Below are 14,578 nucleotides of genomic sequence, written 5' to 3'. Positions count from 1 at the left end.
GAGTATTACCCTCTCTGTTTGCCCCTCGAACATGCTGCTGCAAAAAACAATCATCCAATAAATCCACAAAAGTCTTACTAGTGTGTGAGTGACCAATCCACAAGTTCCAGTAAATATCTGGGAAGTTAAAATCCCCCATTATAAGACATCCTGATTTACTAGCCCACTCTATTTCTCTGTACAATTTTTCATTGTACTCATTCGAGTCATTAGGCCTATAACACACTCCTACTCTTATTTTTGCTGTCGCAGTGCTTATGTCACACCAAACTGACTCAACAGTGCACTGTTCATCTATATCAACTGAATGCACTTCTTTTGATTTTATGTTTTTCTTAATTAACAGCATGAGACCTCCTCCCTTCCTATCCTGTCTATCCTTTCTGTACACATTGTACTCCCCAAATTCCAATTCTGCATTCTTAATATCAGTGTGACACCACATCTCTGATATCCCAACAATATCCACCTTTGATGTCTTGATCAACACTTCAAATTCATCAAATTTATTTACTGTACTTCTAGCATTGGTATACATGCACCTATTCCTATTCCTAGTTACCCTGACACATCCCATATACCCACCTGTTTCAAGATGACTGCCATCAGTCCCTGAAACCCCAAGCACCCCTCACTCCAGGTCACTACTTATTCTAATAGAAGTTGTGCAAGAATCACCTTTTCTGCCTGCGGCTACTTTTAACCTTTTAGTCTGTGAATCCCTCCAAGCTAGCAGTTTTCTGATCCACCTAACACTGCTTCGATAGCATCAGCAAATATTCTTGCACCCTTTCTATTTAAGTGTATCCCATCCATGTAGAAGCAGTCTGTCCTGTTAACAAGCACAGACCACGCTGAAAAAAATTCTTCCTCTTGAGCCTTGCACATTCTCTCCAGGGGCGAATTGATTGACAAGGCTCTCGTCATGTACTCCCTCCTATCGTGTCTGGGCAGAATTGCACACACTTTCAAATTTAACCCTAACTCGTGACATTTTTGCAACGTTGACCTGTACTTGTTAAGTAAATCTGCAGATCTCCTACTCTTAATGTCATTGGTGCCAACGTGTACAAAAATATCACCTTTTGTGCCCTTAAAAGGACCTGCGCATTCTGCCTTGGAGACTGCCGCTGTGTTGCCTGATGCCCAGGAGTGAGTTCTGCCGTTGAGTTGGGCAGCTGAGAGCTTGACGGGCCCCTCATATTAATTCCTTCGAGGGCAGCTACCCTACACCTCAAGCTCTCATAGACGCCCAGTAGAATGCTGAGTTCTTGCCTAATTTCTAGACACTCTCTGCACCTGGAACACACAAAGACATCCTCCTTTGTTAGATCATGTTCTGTTCCAGAGAGTTCGGCAAACATTTCACAAGTTTCACATTTTTTTAGGCTGTGATGCATTGGAGAATTTCCCCCCTCAGTTCTCCCCAGAGTCACAGCACTCCTGCCACTTTGTGCCCGTTGCTTTGCTGCTCTAATCAGGGGCATGATATTTTAAATTAATAAGATCAATAAATTTAATTAATTAATTGTCAACACTACGCTATCTAATAGAATCCTAAATGCAGTGATGCATATTACGCTATATAATTATTTGTAAAATAATAAGAGGAGTTTACCTCTATATAGTACGTAGAACATTTCCGTATGATATTCTCCAGAAATTAAAACGAAAAAATCGAAAAACTTACATTAGAGTAAAAAATAAATAATTAAATATCAATTTAAATCAATTAAAATCAATTAAAATCACAATTAAAAATCAAACAGAATCTAACGAAAATATTCAAAATGATTTTCCTTCCTTGAGTATTACAGCACTGATTCATACTAGCTATATCATACTAGCTATATTCATACTAGCTATTATACATTACAACTACCTAGTTACCACAATTAAAAATTTTAATTCCCTACTTCTCTATACAAAAACATTGGCTGCAAGATGCGAACGAAATAACGGTTTTACGTATATTAAGTAGTAATCTACAAAAATTCTTTATCTAAATTAAAAATAAAAATAACCAGCGTAGCTATAACTATAAGACTACGTATAAAGTACAATATAAAATAACAATTAGGTAAAATAAAAAGGCAAACAATTATCGCTTTTTTGGAGCCTGTAATTCACAGCTGTAATTTTTAAAGAGAGTCAGCGCCCTCTGTATGATTCTGCTCATGTTTGTCACCAACATGAGCAGAATCATGGAGAATTCCCGAGAATACTAACTACATTTGTTCCTACAATAATTTATAGAGAGGAAATATATATGATGTGGACTAAGAAATTGATTACTATCATGATAGTTCCCAACACCACATCACACAATGACATTTCTACAGAACTGGACCTTTCATATTCCAGCACAATATTACTGTGTTCCATAAAATGAGGCTTGCATTCATGTGGTTTGAGGAAAATGAGAGATTCTATAAGTGGTTTGACTCAATCCAGAATGATGGTCTAAATTCCAAGATTTATATTCTAGCTCAGGGTGAGATCAACATGGCCTATTCCAAACCAGTGTCTGACCCAGATCATTCATTTCTTTAATAAAAATTCACTTAGTCTAATACTATTGGTACCGAAATATTTCAAAAGGATGGTATATGAATGTATATATTTTCATAAAAAGAAAGGCCAACAATTAAAATAAATATACCTGATGAATTTTCCTTTGAAGGCCTCTTTTCCCTCGAGGTTACTGATTCTTTTACTTTAAAGGTGATATCTTGAATGGGAGATGGAAGATGCCGCTGTGGATGGGGATGAGTAAAGATCTGCTTTGGAATTTGCCCAAATTCCATTATTTGTACTTCCAAAGAATATCTCTCATTGATATCTTTAATACTTTTGAAAAATATGTACAGATATTATTTCAGTTTCAGTAAAAATTGAAAAGTTATGCTTATTGCAAGCATAAAATATAAATTGCAAAGATAAGCTCCATAATGATAATATAAAGATAAAAAAATTCAAATGTAAAGGATTGATAATAAATAGAAAAAAAAAAAAAAAAAAAAAAAAAGGTTAAAATTAATTTTTCAACTTGTTTGCAAATCACATACTTCAGATTATTCTTTTAACCATGCTAACATTTTAAAGTAAACTTGTTCTTCAATTTTGTCCTCCCCAAGTTTTTTCAATTTCTCAATCATCTGACTAAAGATATCAAGTGAAGCAATTAAAAAAATTACAGTTATGTTCATTCATAAGTAATGCATTACTTTAAAACAAGATTCATTGTTACTTTATATTACAACAAAACAATTTATACAGATTTCAAAATTTTATGGTTTTTTTTTTCAGAGAGAGATGCCTAATGGTTAAGCAGTTTTAGAAAAACATATTTCAATAAATATTAAACATAAATGACTGAACTTATTTATATATGTAAACATTTATAATGACTACTTGTCCTTATATCTGTTTTTGCAGGCAGCAAGATTTAAACTGCATGGATAATGCAATGGTCTAATTTTCACAGTAGAGGAAATTGCCTTTGTCAGAGCTGACCTGTTATGCACTACTTCTGACAGATAGTCTTTAGCTATATTAACAACTTTGAAAACTGCTTTTGTATACTGCATAGCAGCACTTGCGAGATGATCTGATTGAAGTGTTTAAGGCTTTGAATGGCTTGGGAAAACTCAATGTTGATGGGATTCTACCTCTTGCTCAGAGGTATCTTCAGCCATTTTCAATCCAATGCAGGATGAAGGCCTCTCCAGCAACTTTCCAGTTCCTTCGGTTTTATGCAATGGCCATCCACTTACTACCCACGAACCCTTGAATTTCATCTGTCCATCTCCATTGTTGTCTTCCAGCTTTTCTTTTAGCTCTTCTCGGATACTATTCTGTTATTTTCTTAGTCCATCTGTCAATCTTCAAGCTATGTGTCCTGCCCAAGTCCATTTCAGTTCTTTAGTTTTGACAATGTCCTTTAATTGTGTTTGCTGCCTAATCTATGTTTCCTAATATAATTCATTCCATCCTTTGCTGTGTAGTTCTCAGCTTCTCTTCCATTCTTTTGGTGAGTGCCCAAGTTTCACTTCCTTAAGTCATGGTTGGGAGTATACACTGGTTCATTATTTTATGTTTCAGACAAATTGTGATATTGCTCCACAGCATGTGACTATATTTCCTGAATGCTCTCCATCCGAAATTTATTCTTCTCTTGATTTCCATTTATTTATCATTGTTAAAGTTAATCACTTGTCCAAGATAAGTATATGAATATATTTTCAATTTCTACTCCTTCAACGATTATATCCCTTTCTGTGGCATACTTGTTCAATCATTAGTTTTGTTTTAACCATATTCATCTTTAGTCCAAAGTCCTTACTAACTCTGCATAACTGATTAAGGTTTTCCGCTAATCCTTCAGGATCATTGTTTATGATCACTATGTCACCTGTAAATTGTAAATGGTTTAGGTACTCTCTATTCACATTGACTCCTTTCTGCAACCAGTCCAATCTTCTGAAAGCTTCCTCAAGGGCAGCAGTAAACAACTTCAGAGGTAGTGTCTCCTTGTTGAACTCATTTTTCAATTTTAAATTTTCTACTGTCTTTGTCTAGTCTAATAAAGGAGGTAGCATTCTAATATATTTTCTTCAAAATGATAACGTATGCAGTGTCTATGTCTTGTCTTTCCAATGCCGGAAACATTGCTTTATGCTGTATGGAGTGAAATGCCTTTTCATAATCCACAAATGCCAGGCATAATGGTGTTTTATATTCATTTGCTTTCTCCATTAGCTGTGACGTTAAGTGAAGGTGATCCATAGTTGAGAATCCTGTCCTAAAGCCAGCTTGTTCTTTCAGCTAATTATGCACAGAGGAGCATAAATTAAAATTGAAGGATGGTTGCAAAATGGATGTACAGAAGTTTGCTTTCAGCCAACAGGTGGTTGATTGCTGGAACAAGCTTCCACCCATTGTTGTGGAAGTGGGTAGTTTGAATCAATTCAAGGAAGAACTAGACAAACTACTGGAGGAGATGGATAGGTGAAATGGGATTTTTTTTGGCTGATGCCATATAAGCTTGCTTTCTTCCATCATTTGCTACTATTAATACTAATATCTTTGTAACTATTTTGTCTGTATGTTGTTGCTAGAGACCACCTGCTATCTAATGAGGATTGGTTAGTCCTGAAACAGGACATCACAGCAGTCTCCTCTTTTAAACAAATAAATGGACAATTAATATTTTGGAGAGGCCATCTGTTTGAAAGTAGTGTAATACTAGGGCAATTTGTTGAAAAGGCAAGTTTGTTCTGCTGTGAGAATTAATGCCAATGCATTATTTATTATTATTATCATCATTAGCCATATGGTGCAAGAAAGCCTGAGGCTTTTACTGCATCAGCCAAAAAAAAAAAAAAAAAAAAAAATTTCCGAGTTATCCTGAGAGAGAGAAAACAAGAGTCAGAAGTAGAAGGGACTCACCAAGGAAGAGAAGAATGATGATATCCAGCTCAGGACCCTGGGTGTGCCAAGCCCATACTCACCAGATGTGAACCCCTGGGGTTATGCAGTTTAAAACCTAATGGCTGCAAAAAGAGATGAAATGACAAGATAGTCCTACAAGCATCTTATAAAGAAAGATATTTCACTCATTTTTGCATGGATTCTTAAAGCTAGATGCAATGGTTAATATGAGTGCTGGATTGCTTTCTTATTTCTTCTGGGTTGTAAATTTTACAGAGTTTAATGTATTATCAAAATTGATAATATTTACTAAATTTATCAGGGCCATAAATTAAACGAAAAAAATTTACAAGGATATTACTGAATGCAATGATATTTAATAAATTCTTTAAAATATAAAAGGAATAGCATATATTAAAAATAAACATTGAATCAAACTTAATCCATTTTGTCATGTAGTTAATGATTAATTGGTATTATGTATCGTCACAGCTAATTGCCAGCCTTTGTTTATGATGACTATTTGCTTTGATTTGGCACGGTATGAATCAGCTTCTCAAAATCATCAATGGATATAATAATCCTAAACTTAAGCAATTGATTTTAATAAGTTCAGTTTTAGAATATGGCTTGTACTGTAACTATTGACAAATTTTCTTCCACAGATTTTCAATGGGGAAAGCCAATGAGAAAACAGAGGGTGATGCATTACTTATGAGCATGACTGTAGTAAAAAAAAGTATGCTCTAAAAGAAAGTATCCATGAAACTTACTGGTAAATTAAGTTACTAAGTTACTTATTGGCAAACAAGATAGTTTATATACATTCAAATTCTATATCAAAAAGAATGTAATAATGTTAGCAAGTTTTTGTTTTTCAGATTGAATAGGTTTCCATTTGTTTCCAACAACAAACAATATGAAAAGCTGTTCTTGTTGTTGTTTGGGTTTTTAGGAGCATTAGCAACTAAGGCCATATTGCTCCAGGATATGCAGTGGTCATTCCCTGACCTTTCCGCATCCTCCGTATTTGGTGGTGACGGGCTCAAACCCCAGTCTAATCTGAAACATGTGATATGCACTACTGCTCCTTCCCACCTGGCTACGGAGGCGCCTAGTATGAAAAGCATATATGATTAAAAATTGGCAAATCCAGCTGGCTAACTACAATGTTGGCATCAGTGACTAAGCTACTACAAGCTTTTAAACATTTTTTTTTCCTAAGAGTAATTTTACAAATATTATTTTATATTTTAATTTATTTAAAAAATACAAATTTAAAATAAGAAATAAGTAAAAGTTATAAATCTGTAGTTGGGGCTAAGTTTCAGCACTTGTTCTAAACATAAATTAATATTAATATACAGCAAATTTTCTTTTCCTAATACACAATCAAAATCATTTATATCGAGATTCAAGAAACTCACAAAATTTTGTATTATCTTAATTTATCGTCTTTATTTTTTTTATCTTTAAAACTGTAGCTTTGCATGGATGGTTAGTGTTAGGGGACTTTCAACAAATTTTTGTTGACATTGACTGTAAGAATGTTTCCACATAAGATTCCACTAAAAAAAAACATGTTGCTCAATGGCATACAGCATGACATTTATTCACCAGTAACAACGCATGTGACTTCAAACATAAATTGTGACAAACTAAACATATGAAACGTAAACTTGTCACTTCTTCTAGTTATGTAACATCTTCCACTAGTTCTCTCACACAATTACACCAATGACTTTTACTTGGTGGCATTGCACTTAATACAAATAACATGGCCTTACTTTTACAATCTTACCAGGAAAGGCTCCAGTTCTGCAAACTGCAGCACCTGGAGACTAGGCACCACTTGCAAGGAAATCTGATTGAGGTGTTTAAGGCTTTGAATGAATTGAGTTAATTTGTGTTAATGATAAGCTTAATGTCAGTGGAATCCTTTCTCTTGTCAAAATCATTTATCTACACATATGGTACTACACTCAGATTAGTGGAGAATGAAAAGGACTTGGGGGTAATTGTGCAGTCAGATATGAAGTTTTCTGAGCAGAGCAGACAGGCTGCAAGAGTAACTCATGGTGTCTTGTCAATGATATACTGGAATTTTGCTAGCAGGGATTATCTCCTTGTATGAGGCAATGGTCAGGCCACACCTTGAGTACTGTATACAGGTCTGGAGGCCTCATATTAGGAAAGATGTAGAGCTGCTGGAACGAGAATAGAAAACGGCAACGAGATTGGTGAGTGGAACAAAGGATTGGTGTTACCAAGAAAGGCTTAAGTTCTGCAAATTGCAGCTTCTGGAGACTAGGCACCTTCTAGGTGATCTGATTGAGGTGTATAAGGCCTTGAATGGTTTGAGCAAGCTCAATTCTAATGGGATTCTTCCTTTTGCTCAGATTGCTCACCTGAGGGGACAAATTCAAATTGAGGAAAGACAATTTGTGCGGAAATTTCCTTTAGCCAGCGGGTGGTTGATAGTTGGAACAAATTCCCATCTTCGTAGTGGAGGTCAACAACTTAAATAAGTTCAAGGCACAACTTGACAAACATCAGGAGTGAATGGATGAATGAAACAGGAGATTTACTTTTTTTTTTTTTTTTTTTTTGGCTGATGCTATATAAGCTTGTTTTCTTGCATCATATGCCTCTACTAATGCTAATGCTAATGAAGGGGTATAAATTAAAACTGAGGAAGGATGTCTACATGCAGGGTAGACATGTGGAAGTTTTTTCTAACAATTGACCAGCAGGTGGTCAATTGTTAGAAAAAACTGCCATGTGGTGTTGTAGGAGTATGGGTAGTTTGAATAAATTCAAGGAAGAACCAGACAAACTGTTAGAAAGGATGAACAGGCAATATGGGAAGTGTTGGCTTTTTTCTCCTATTTTTTTTTTTTAATGACATTGTATTCTTGTATCATTTGCTTCTACTAATACTAAAACTGTGAACTCCCTGTATGATGCGCAGTTTGAATGAGCTATCAGTTGTGGTTTAGGAGCAATGCAGATTGTCCAGTGATATCATAGCACGAGTTTGACATTATACATGCTGCTTTAATATCACTGGACAATCTGCATGTTCTAGTGCTTTACCCACTCATGGGTTGAACAAACTAAGCATTCAAGAGTAGTTATTTGGGTGACTTTCTCGGCCAATGCAATTTTCCTCGAACACAATATCACATAAAAATATCAATAAAGTCAAACTTCATATCACAATAGCAGTCTGGGATCTCTAATCCTTATAATAACCATAAGAGTGCTTGGATTCTCATTCCAGCATATGTAAGGGTCAGGAATATTAAGATTTTGCTGATTATACTCGCCCAAATAACTTAAAAGTCCTTTCATTTTTCCCCATTATTTCCATGTCATTCACTTTACTATTCTTGTTAATTGGTGTTGTATTGAGGGTTTTTGGCACAGGGGCCTTCTGGTCCATATTATGCCTGTTCATGATTTACTTATGACTAAATCTTTCATATTATGATTATCAAAGACAATTACATAAATTTATGCATCTCAAGTATTGAAACAGTGCTTCAAAATCTGCATGATTGCCAAGAATGTGTAATAAAGTTAAATGTTCTTGCAGGTTGGACAGAGAGCTAAAACTGGATTTCTGGATACTCGAGTGTTGAGGACATTCTGTGAGGATATGTTTGACTGTTAGTTGGTATTGACAGAAGGAACAGTGGCGAGGGTTCTCTCCCACAGGCAAGAACAGACGAACAGTAGTATAGGAATGACAGATCTGGAATCTTGCCAGAATCACTTCCTTTCAGCTGCTTCTCCTGAAACTAGAAGTCCACGGCTATGGTTCTTTTTTAAGCTGGAAGAGTTTATAATTGATCTGAGTTTACTGCAGTTGAGACCATTGATTCCTACATGCTGTTTTAACGATGTATTTATAATCAGTGTATGGTACTTTCAATTGACAGAATGATCCATTGTCAGGATGTTTAGCAGCACGATCTACACGTTCACTACCTGGGATGCTGAGATGACCAGGGATCCAGTAGAAGGTGACCATCTGGTTGGTCACCTTCTGCTGGATACACATCTTCTTACTCTTTGCATCGTATACCTCTACATTAACTACACAAATGTAACAGTTAACTCAGTGGTTTGAGGGCTTCCACCAAATCATGGGAATTGCAAATGGCATAGCCTTCTTTTTACCATTTTCCCACAATCTCAATACTTCAAAACAGGTTCGGCAAACTTTATGTGGAGTCCATTGTTTATCTTGGTCATTGAGCTTCACTCCAAAATAAGCACAACACACATTTTTTACAAATTCTTTAATATCTTGTCTTTGCTTGAGGACTACATAACTTCCACAAATATAACAAAATAAGTTCGGATTGTTCAAACATTTGCAAGAAGACATTTTACTCATTTTCTAGCCCAAGTTTGACATGATAACCTCAAAAATAAACCGAGCTCACACTGATAAACACTGCTCCATGGAGATCTCAAGGTCAAGAAACAGATGGCTGAAGGCAGCATTGCCAACATGTGAAGAATCAGTTTACAAATTCCCAACATTAACTCCTAACTAAATACATTGAATAACACAACTCAGGACATCAACTTAAGTGATTTGTGAAAAAAATGGTATGTGATAGAAAAAAAACAAATAACATTTCTGAAATCAGTGTAAAAAAACTGAGTTAAAAACAACTATTAGCTTCGAAACATCAAAAACCATGTATGTAGAGTGGTGTAATAGAAGGCATCACCAAATTTTGCAAATCAGTCCCATGAGTTGGTGCTTAATTCAGGTTTTACTGTATAAGGGCGCTCTGAATGCAAAAATGACTTTGTTGGCATATTTAAAGAATTGGATGCAAAGAAATAATTTTGAAATTATTCACTTAGACTTCAGTGAAATGTTTCAATACTATGATATTAGAAACAGTTACTACTATATACAGGGATGGTTAGGGCAGGAGACAAAGTGGGTATAATTGGGTACTGTACATGGGTTAATGTTATCGATTGGGTTCCACTTGGCCCTTTACAGCCTCTAATATTTATTAATTTCACTGACACAGGTATTTGAAGTTTCAAAGCTTGCTGTAATACAAAGATGGACAAGGTGGTTAATGACAGACCTAGCAACAGGGTATGTTACTTCAACAAGACCTAGATAAATTATTTGGATGGGTGTGTAATGTCATCTGAAGTATAACATTTGAAAATGCAAGGTCTTACACCTGTATTGAAAATGCAAGGTCTTACAAGTATTGAGTTACAAGTTTCAATACAGTCACCTGGATAGCACCAAACTTGATAGGGAGTTGAAAATGAAAAGGATTTGGAAATATCTACATAATTTGATATGAAGCTCTCAAAGAGTATACACAAACTGCTTGGACAACTCATGGGAGAATTCTGCCAGTTATGTATAGGAACTTTGTGAGTAGAGAAAAATTATATAGGGTAATAACTTACTCTACATAAGTTTTCTCTCCCTGCATATACTGCTGCATTCCGTATTCAAGGTGTGGCATGAATACTGCTGTATGCAGTTATTCAGGCCAAACCTTGAATACAGAATGCACACTTCAAGATCCCATTATAGAAAAGATGGAGACCTGTTGGAGAGGTTAAGAGCACAAAGAGGTACTCTCATCGGTATACATTTGAATCCTGTAAGTTAACTGTTTGAAACCCAGCCATTTGGAGGGGGGGCTGATTGAGGTGTTTAAAGCCCTAAAAGGGTTGAATAAGTGCTCTTAACCACTTATAAGGAGGGCATCCTTATAGTGTCATGTTAAATGCACAGGGGGACTATGACTAAAGGAAAAATTTTGCTTTAGTCACAGTCCCCCTGTGCAACGGTCAACTACTCTTTGATTAAAGGAAAAAAAAAATGTAATCCCAGTTGATAATTTTACAGCTATGAAAATTATCAACTGGGATTACATTTTTTTACACGTCTAAAAAGCCTATCTAATAGAAAAATATGAACAAAAAGTGTAAATTCAAAATGATTATTGCCATCACTTTCCAGTGCCAAAAATAAATTACAACGGTAGAAACTGCAATTTATTTCAAAAATATCTACATTAATAGTTTTAATGAAAATTAAGTATAAATAAGTATAAAAATCAATAAAATTATCACTAGTTTGACCAGCAGGCACTACATTTAAAACAATGTTTAAAATTGAAAACTAATGATGTCAGCACTACAGTATCTGACATAAATCTGTAAACAGCATTGCAAGTTAGCTACTGTGTATTTTATGCAGGGTTCTTGTTTCAGGTAAAGTCTACTGCAACATCTATTTATTGTAGATCAGGATTAGGAGATTTAAAACAGTAGTGCAACCACAGAAAAGAGGAATAAAAATGCAAATCATCCCATTTGGCATTGGTGTAATGTTAAATGACAAGTCTGATAATCAGTGGCCATGGGACAGAGGTTTTACTGGAAAAGGTATTATAACCAAGTTGTGGTTTGAGGTTGTTGTTGTTATTATTTGGTTTTTAGGAGCATTAGCAACTAAGACCATATTGCTCCGGGGATATGCGGTGGTCATTCCCTGACCTTTCCACATCCTCTGTATTTAGTGGTCACGGGCTCAAACCCCAGTCTAATCAAGAAGCATGTACTATGCACTGCTGCTCCTGCCCACCTGGCTACGGAGGTGCCAGGTTTGAGGTAGCTAGAGCAGTGTTTCTTAACCTTTTTTGTTTGTGTACCCCCCCAAAGAACCACATTCTTATTTTTGTACCCCCATATATGTATGTATGTCTACTATATTTTACTACAAGTAAACCTCTACACTTGAATTCTAAGTGCTTACAGTGAGTTAACTTTTTTGTACTTATATAGTAAAACAGATGATAAGACCCCTTTTATGCATGTTTTGTGTTGCGCAACAAATTGTGGAAATACAGACATTTATTCTCATTATAATATCTCTTCTACAAAAATAAATATTAAAAACAATACAAACATTTATTCTCATTATAAATAGCAAATATTAAAAACTCAGTGAGATTGTCAAAAAGATTGTGAAACAGTGTGAAAAAGCATCAATATATACTTAAAAATATCATCATTTCGCATTTGTTAATAGCAATAAATAAATATAGAGATAAATTAGTTTATTTATTAGATAATCTAATCATATAGTAGTTTTTTTTTTTTATGTAAACCCCAAACACGAGAGGTATTAGAACCTATAGTACTTAGTACCGTGCTTGGGTTGGAGGTTGAGAAGGCGAAAGAAGATATTTGTTGACATTGGACTTGAACTTCTGTAGATTGTAATTATCAGGAAATACGTATGAAGGAAGGTTGTTCCAGAAAACAGCAGTTGAATGAATAAACAAGGAAGATGAAAAGTTGGTTCTCTGAGTTTGAAGTTGGACAGTAAATGGATGTTGGCTGGTGGCAGCACGTGTTCAGACTGTTTTGAAAGAGAGAGAGAGAGAGAGAGAGAGAGAGAGAGAGAGAGAGAGAGAGCGGGAATTACAGAAGCCAATTCAGAAGAACAGTGCCCATGGAAGTATCTGTAGAAGAGGCATGCAGCAGAAACAGTATGTCTATGAGACAGCGAGTGGAGAGACTTTGTTAAAGATGAATCATTAATTAACCTAACTGCCCTCTTCTGAATGGAATCAAGAAGCCTGAGGGAGGTTTTGGGGGCACCACCCCAGATGTGGGAAAAATATTCCATGGCAGGGCAGATTTGTGATTTATACAAAGTGAGCAGCTGTTTGGAAGAAAAGTAACGCCAAGAGCAAAAGATAAAACCAAGTTTTTTAGATGCAGAGGAAGCAATATTTGTAATGTGCTTGTGCCAAGAGAGATTAGAAGTCAGGGTAATTCGCAAAAGAGATATATCATTTTGCCTAGAAATTGGAGTGTCACTAAAGATAAGTATAGGAGCAGAAGAATCCTTTTTGCAAGATATAAGACAAGATTGAGTTTTAGAAGGGTAGAAATCAACTAAGTTGTCTTTGCCCCACTGGAGAATTACCTGAAGATCGGCATCGGCATTTAAGGAATTGGTAGAAGATTTTCGAGAAGTTGAAGCTGATTGGGCAGGACAAGGTTTCTCGTAATGGAAAGTGGAATGCAATGTGCTATCATCGGCAAAACTATGGATAGGATTTCCAGTCGATGGAAGAAGGTCATTAATATACAAGAGGAAAAGAGTGGGGGAAAGAACTGAACCTTCAGGGACACCGGCATTAGTGGAGAATTTAGAAGACAGAGAGCCATCTAATATACAAGAGGAAAAGAGTGGGGGAAAGAACTGAACCTTCAGGGACACCGGCATTAGTGGAGAATTTAGAAGACAGAGAGCCATCTAATATACAAGAGGAAAAGAGTGGGGGAAAGAACTGAACCTTCAGGGACACCGGCATTAGTGGAGAATTTAGAAGACAGAGAGCCATCTAACATCACCCTCAGTGAGCGATCAGAGAGAAAACTGGATAACCAATTACTAAAAACAGTTGGAAAACCATAAGATGGAAGCTTGTTTAGAAGACCTTTATGCCAAACATGATGGAAATTTGAGATGTCAAGAGCAACTACTTGTGTTTCACCGAACCTTTCCGTTGAATTAGTCCATAAATGGGTAACATAAGCCAGAATATCACCAGTGGATTGGTGATATTCTGGCTTATGTTACCCATTTAAACTACCTAGAAACAAACTGGCGATCGTTGATCAGACGGAAGGTTTCTAGGTGGTTTAAGAGTTGGCGGTTAATTGATTTCTCCATTACTTTAGAAAGAGTAGAAGTAATTGCAATGGGACAATAATTGGATGGGAGAGATTTGTCACCCATTTTAGGAACTGGCTGGATATGAGCAAATTTCCAAGCAGAAGGAAAAACACCTTTGGAATAAGAAAGTGAAAAAAGGCGGCAAAGAACAGAAGTAAGTTCAGGAGCACAGGTTTTGAGAACAAGTGGAGAAATACCATCGGGACCTGGAGCTTTCTTAGCATCAAGATTCGTCAAAATCCTTCTGACATCCTTTTGACGGAAGACCGCAGGAGGCATTGAATGGAGCGTGTTGGGAATGGTGGGAGATGTTTTACCAAGATCATTATTAATATATGAGTTGGAAGAAAAATGGGATGCTAGCAGGTCAGCTTTATCCTTGGC

At 36.0% G+C, this 14,578-nt stretch overlaps 1 protein-coding gene across 1 annotated transcript in view; it reads right to left on the bottom strand.

Annotated features, from left to right (window-relative positions):
• The window catches only part of LOC150080645 (protein FAN-like), a 411,353-nt gene that overhangs the window by 156,769 nt on the left and 240,006 nt on the right, over window positions 1–14,578 (bottom strand). Inside the window, exon 21 of the mRNA XM_090380769.1 lies at window positions 2,663–2,850. Within this exon, the coding sequence (XP_090236895.1) occupies window positions 2,663–2,850 (188 nt within the window). The remainder of the gene's footprint in view (window positions 1–2,662; window positions 2,851–14,578) is intronic.

This window comes from Mastigoproctus giganteus, chromosome 9, assembly GCF_048544385.1.
Source record: "Mastigoproctus giganteus isolate SK-2022 chromosome 9, ASM4854438v1, whole genome shotgun sequence".
NCBI lineage: Eukaryota > Metazoa > Arthropoda > Arachnida > Uropygi > Thelyphonidae > Mastigoproctus > Mastigoproctus giganteus.
Note: the sequence above shows the minus strand (reverse complement) of the source record. Positions and strands in the feature narration are given on the sequence as shown.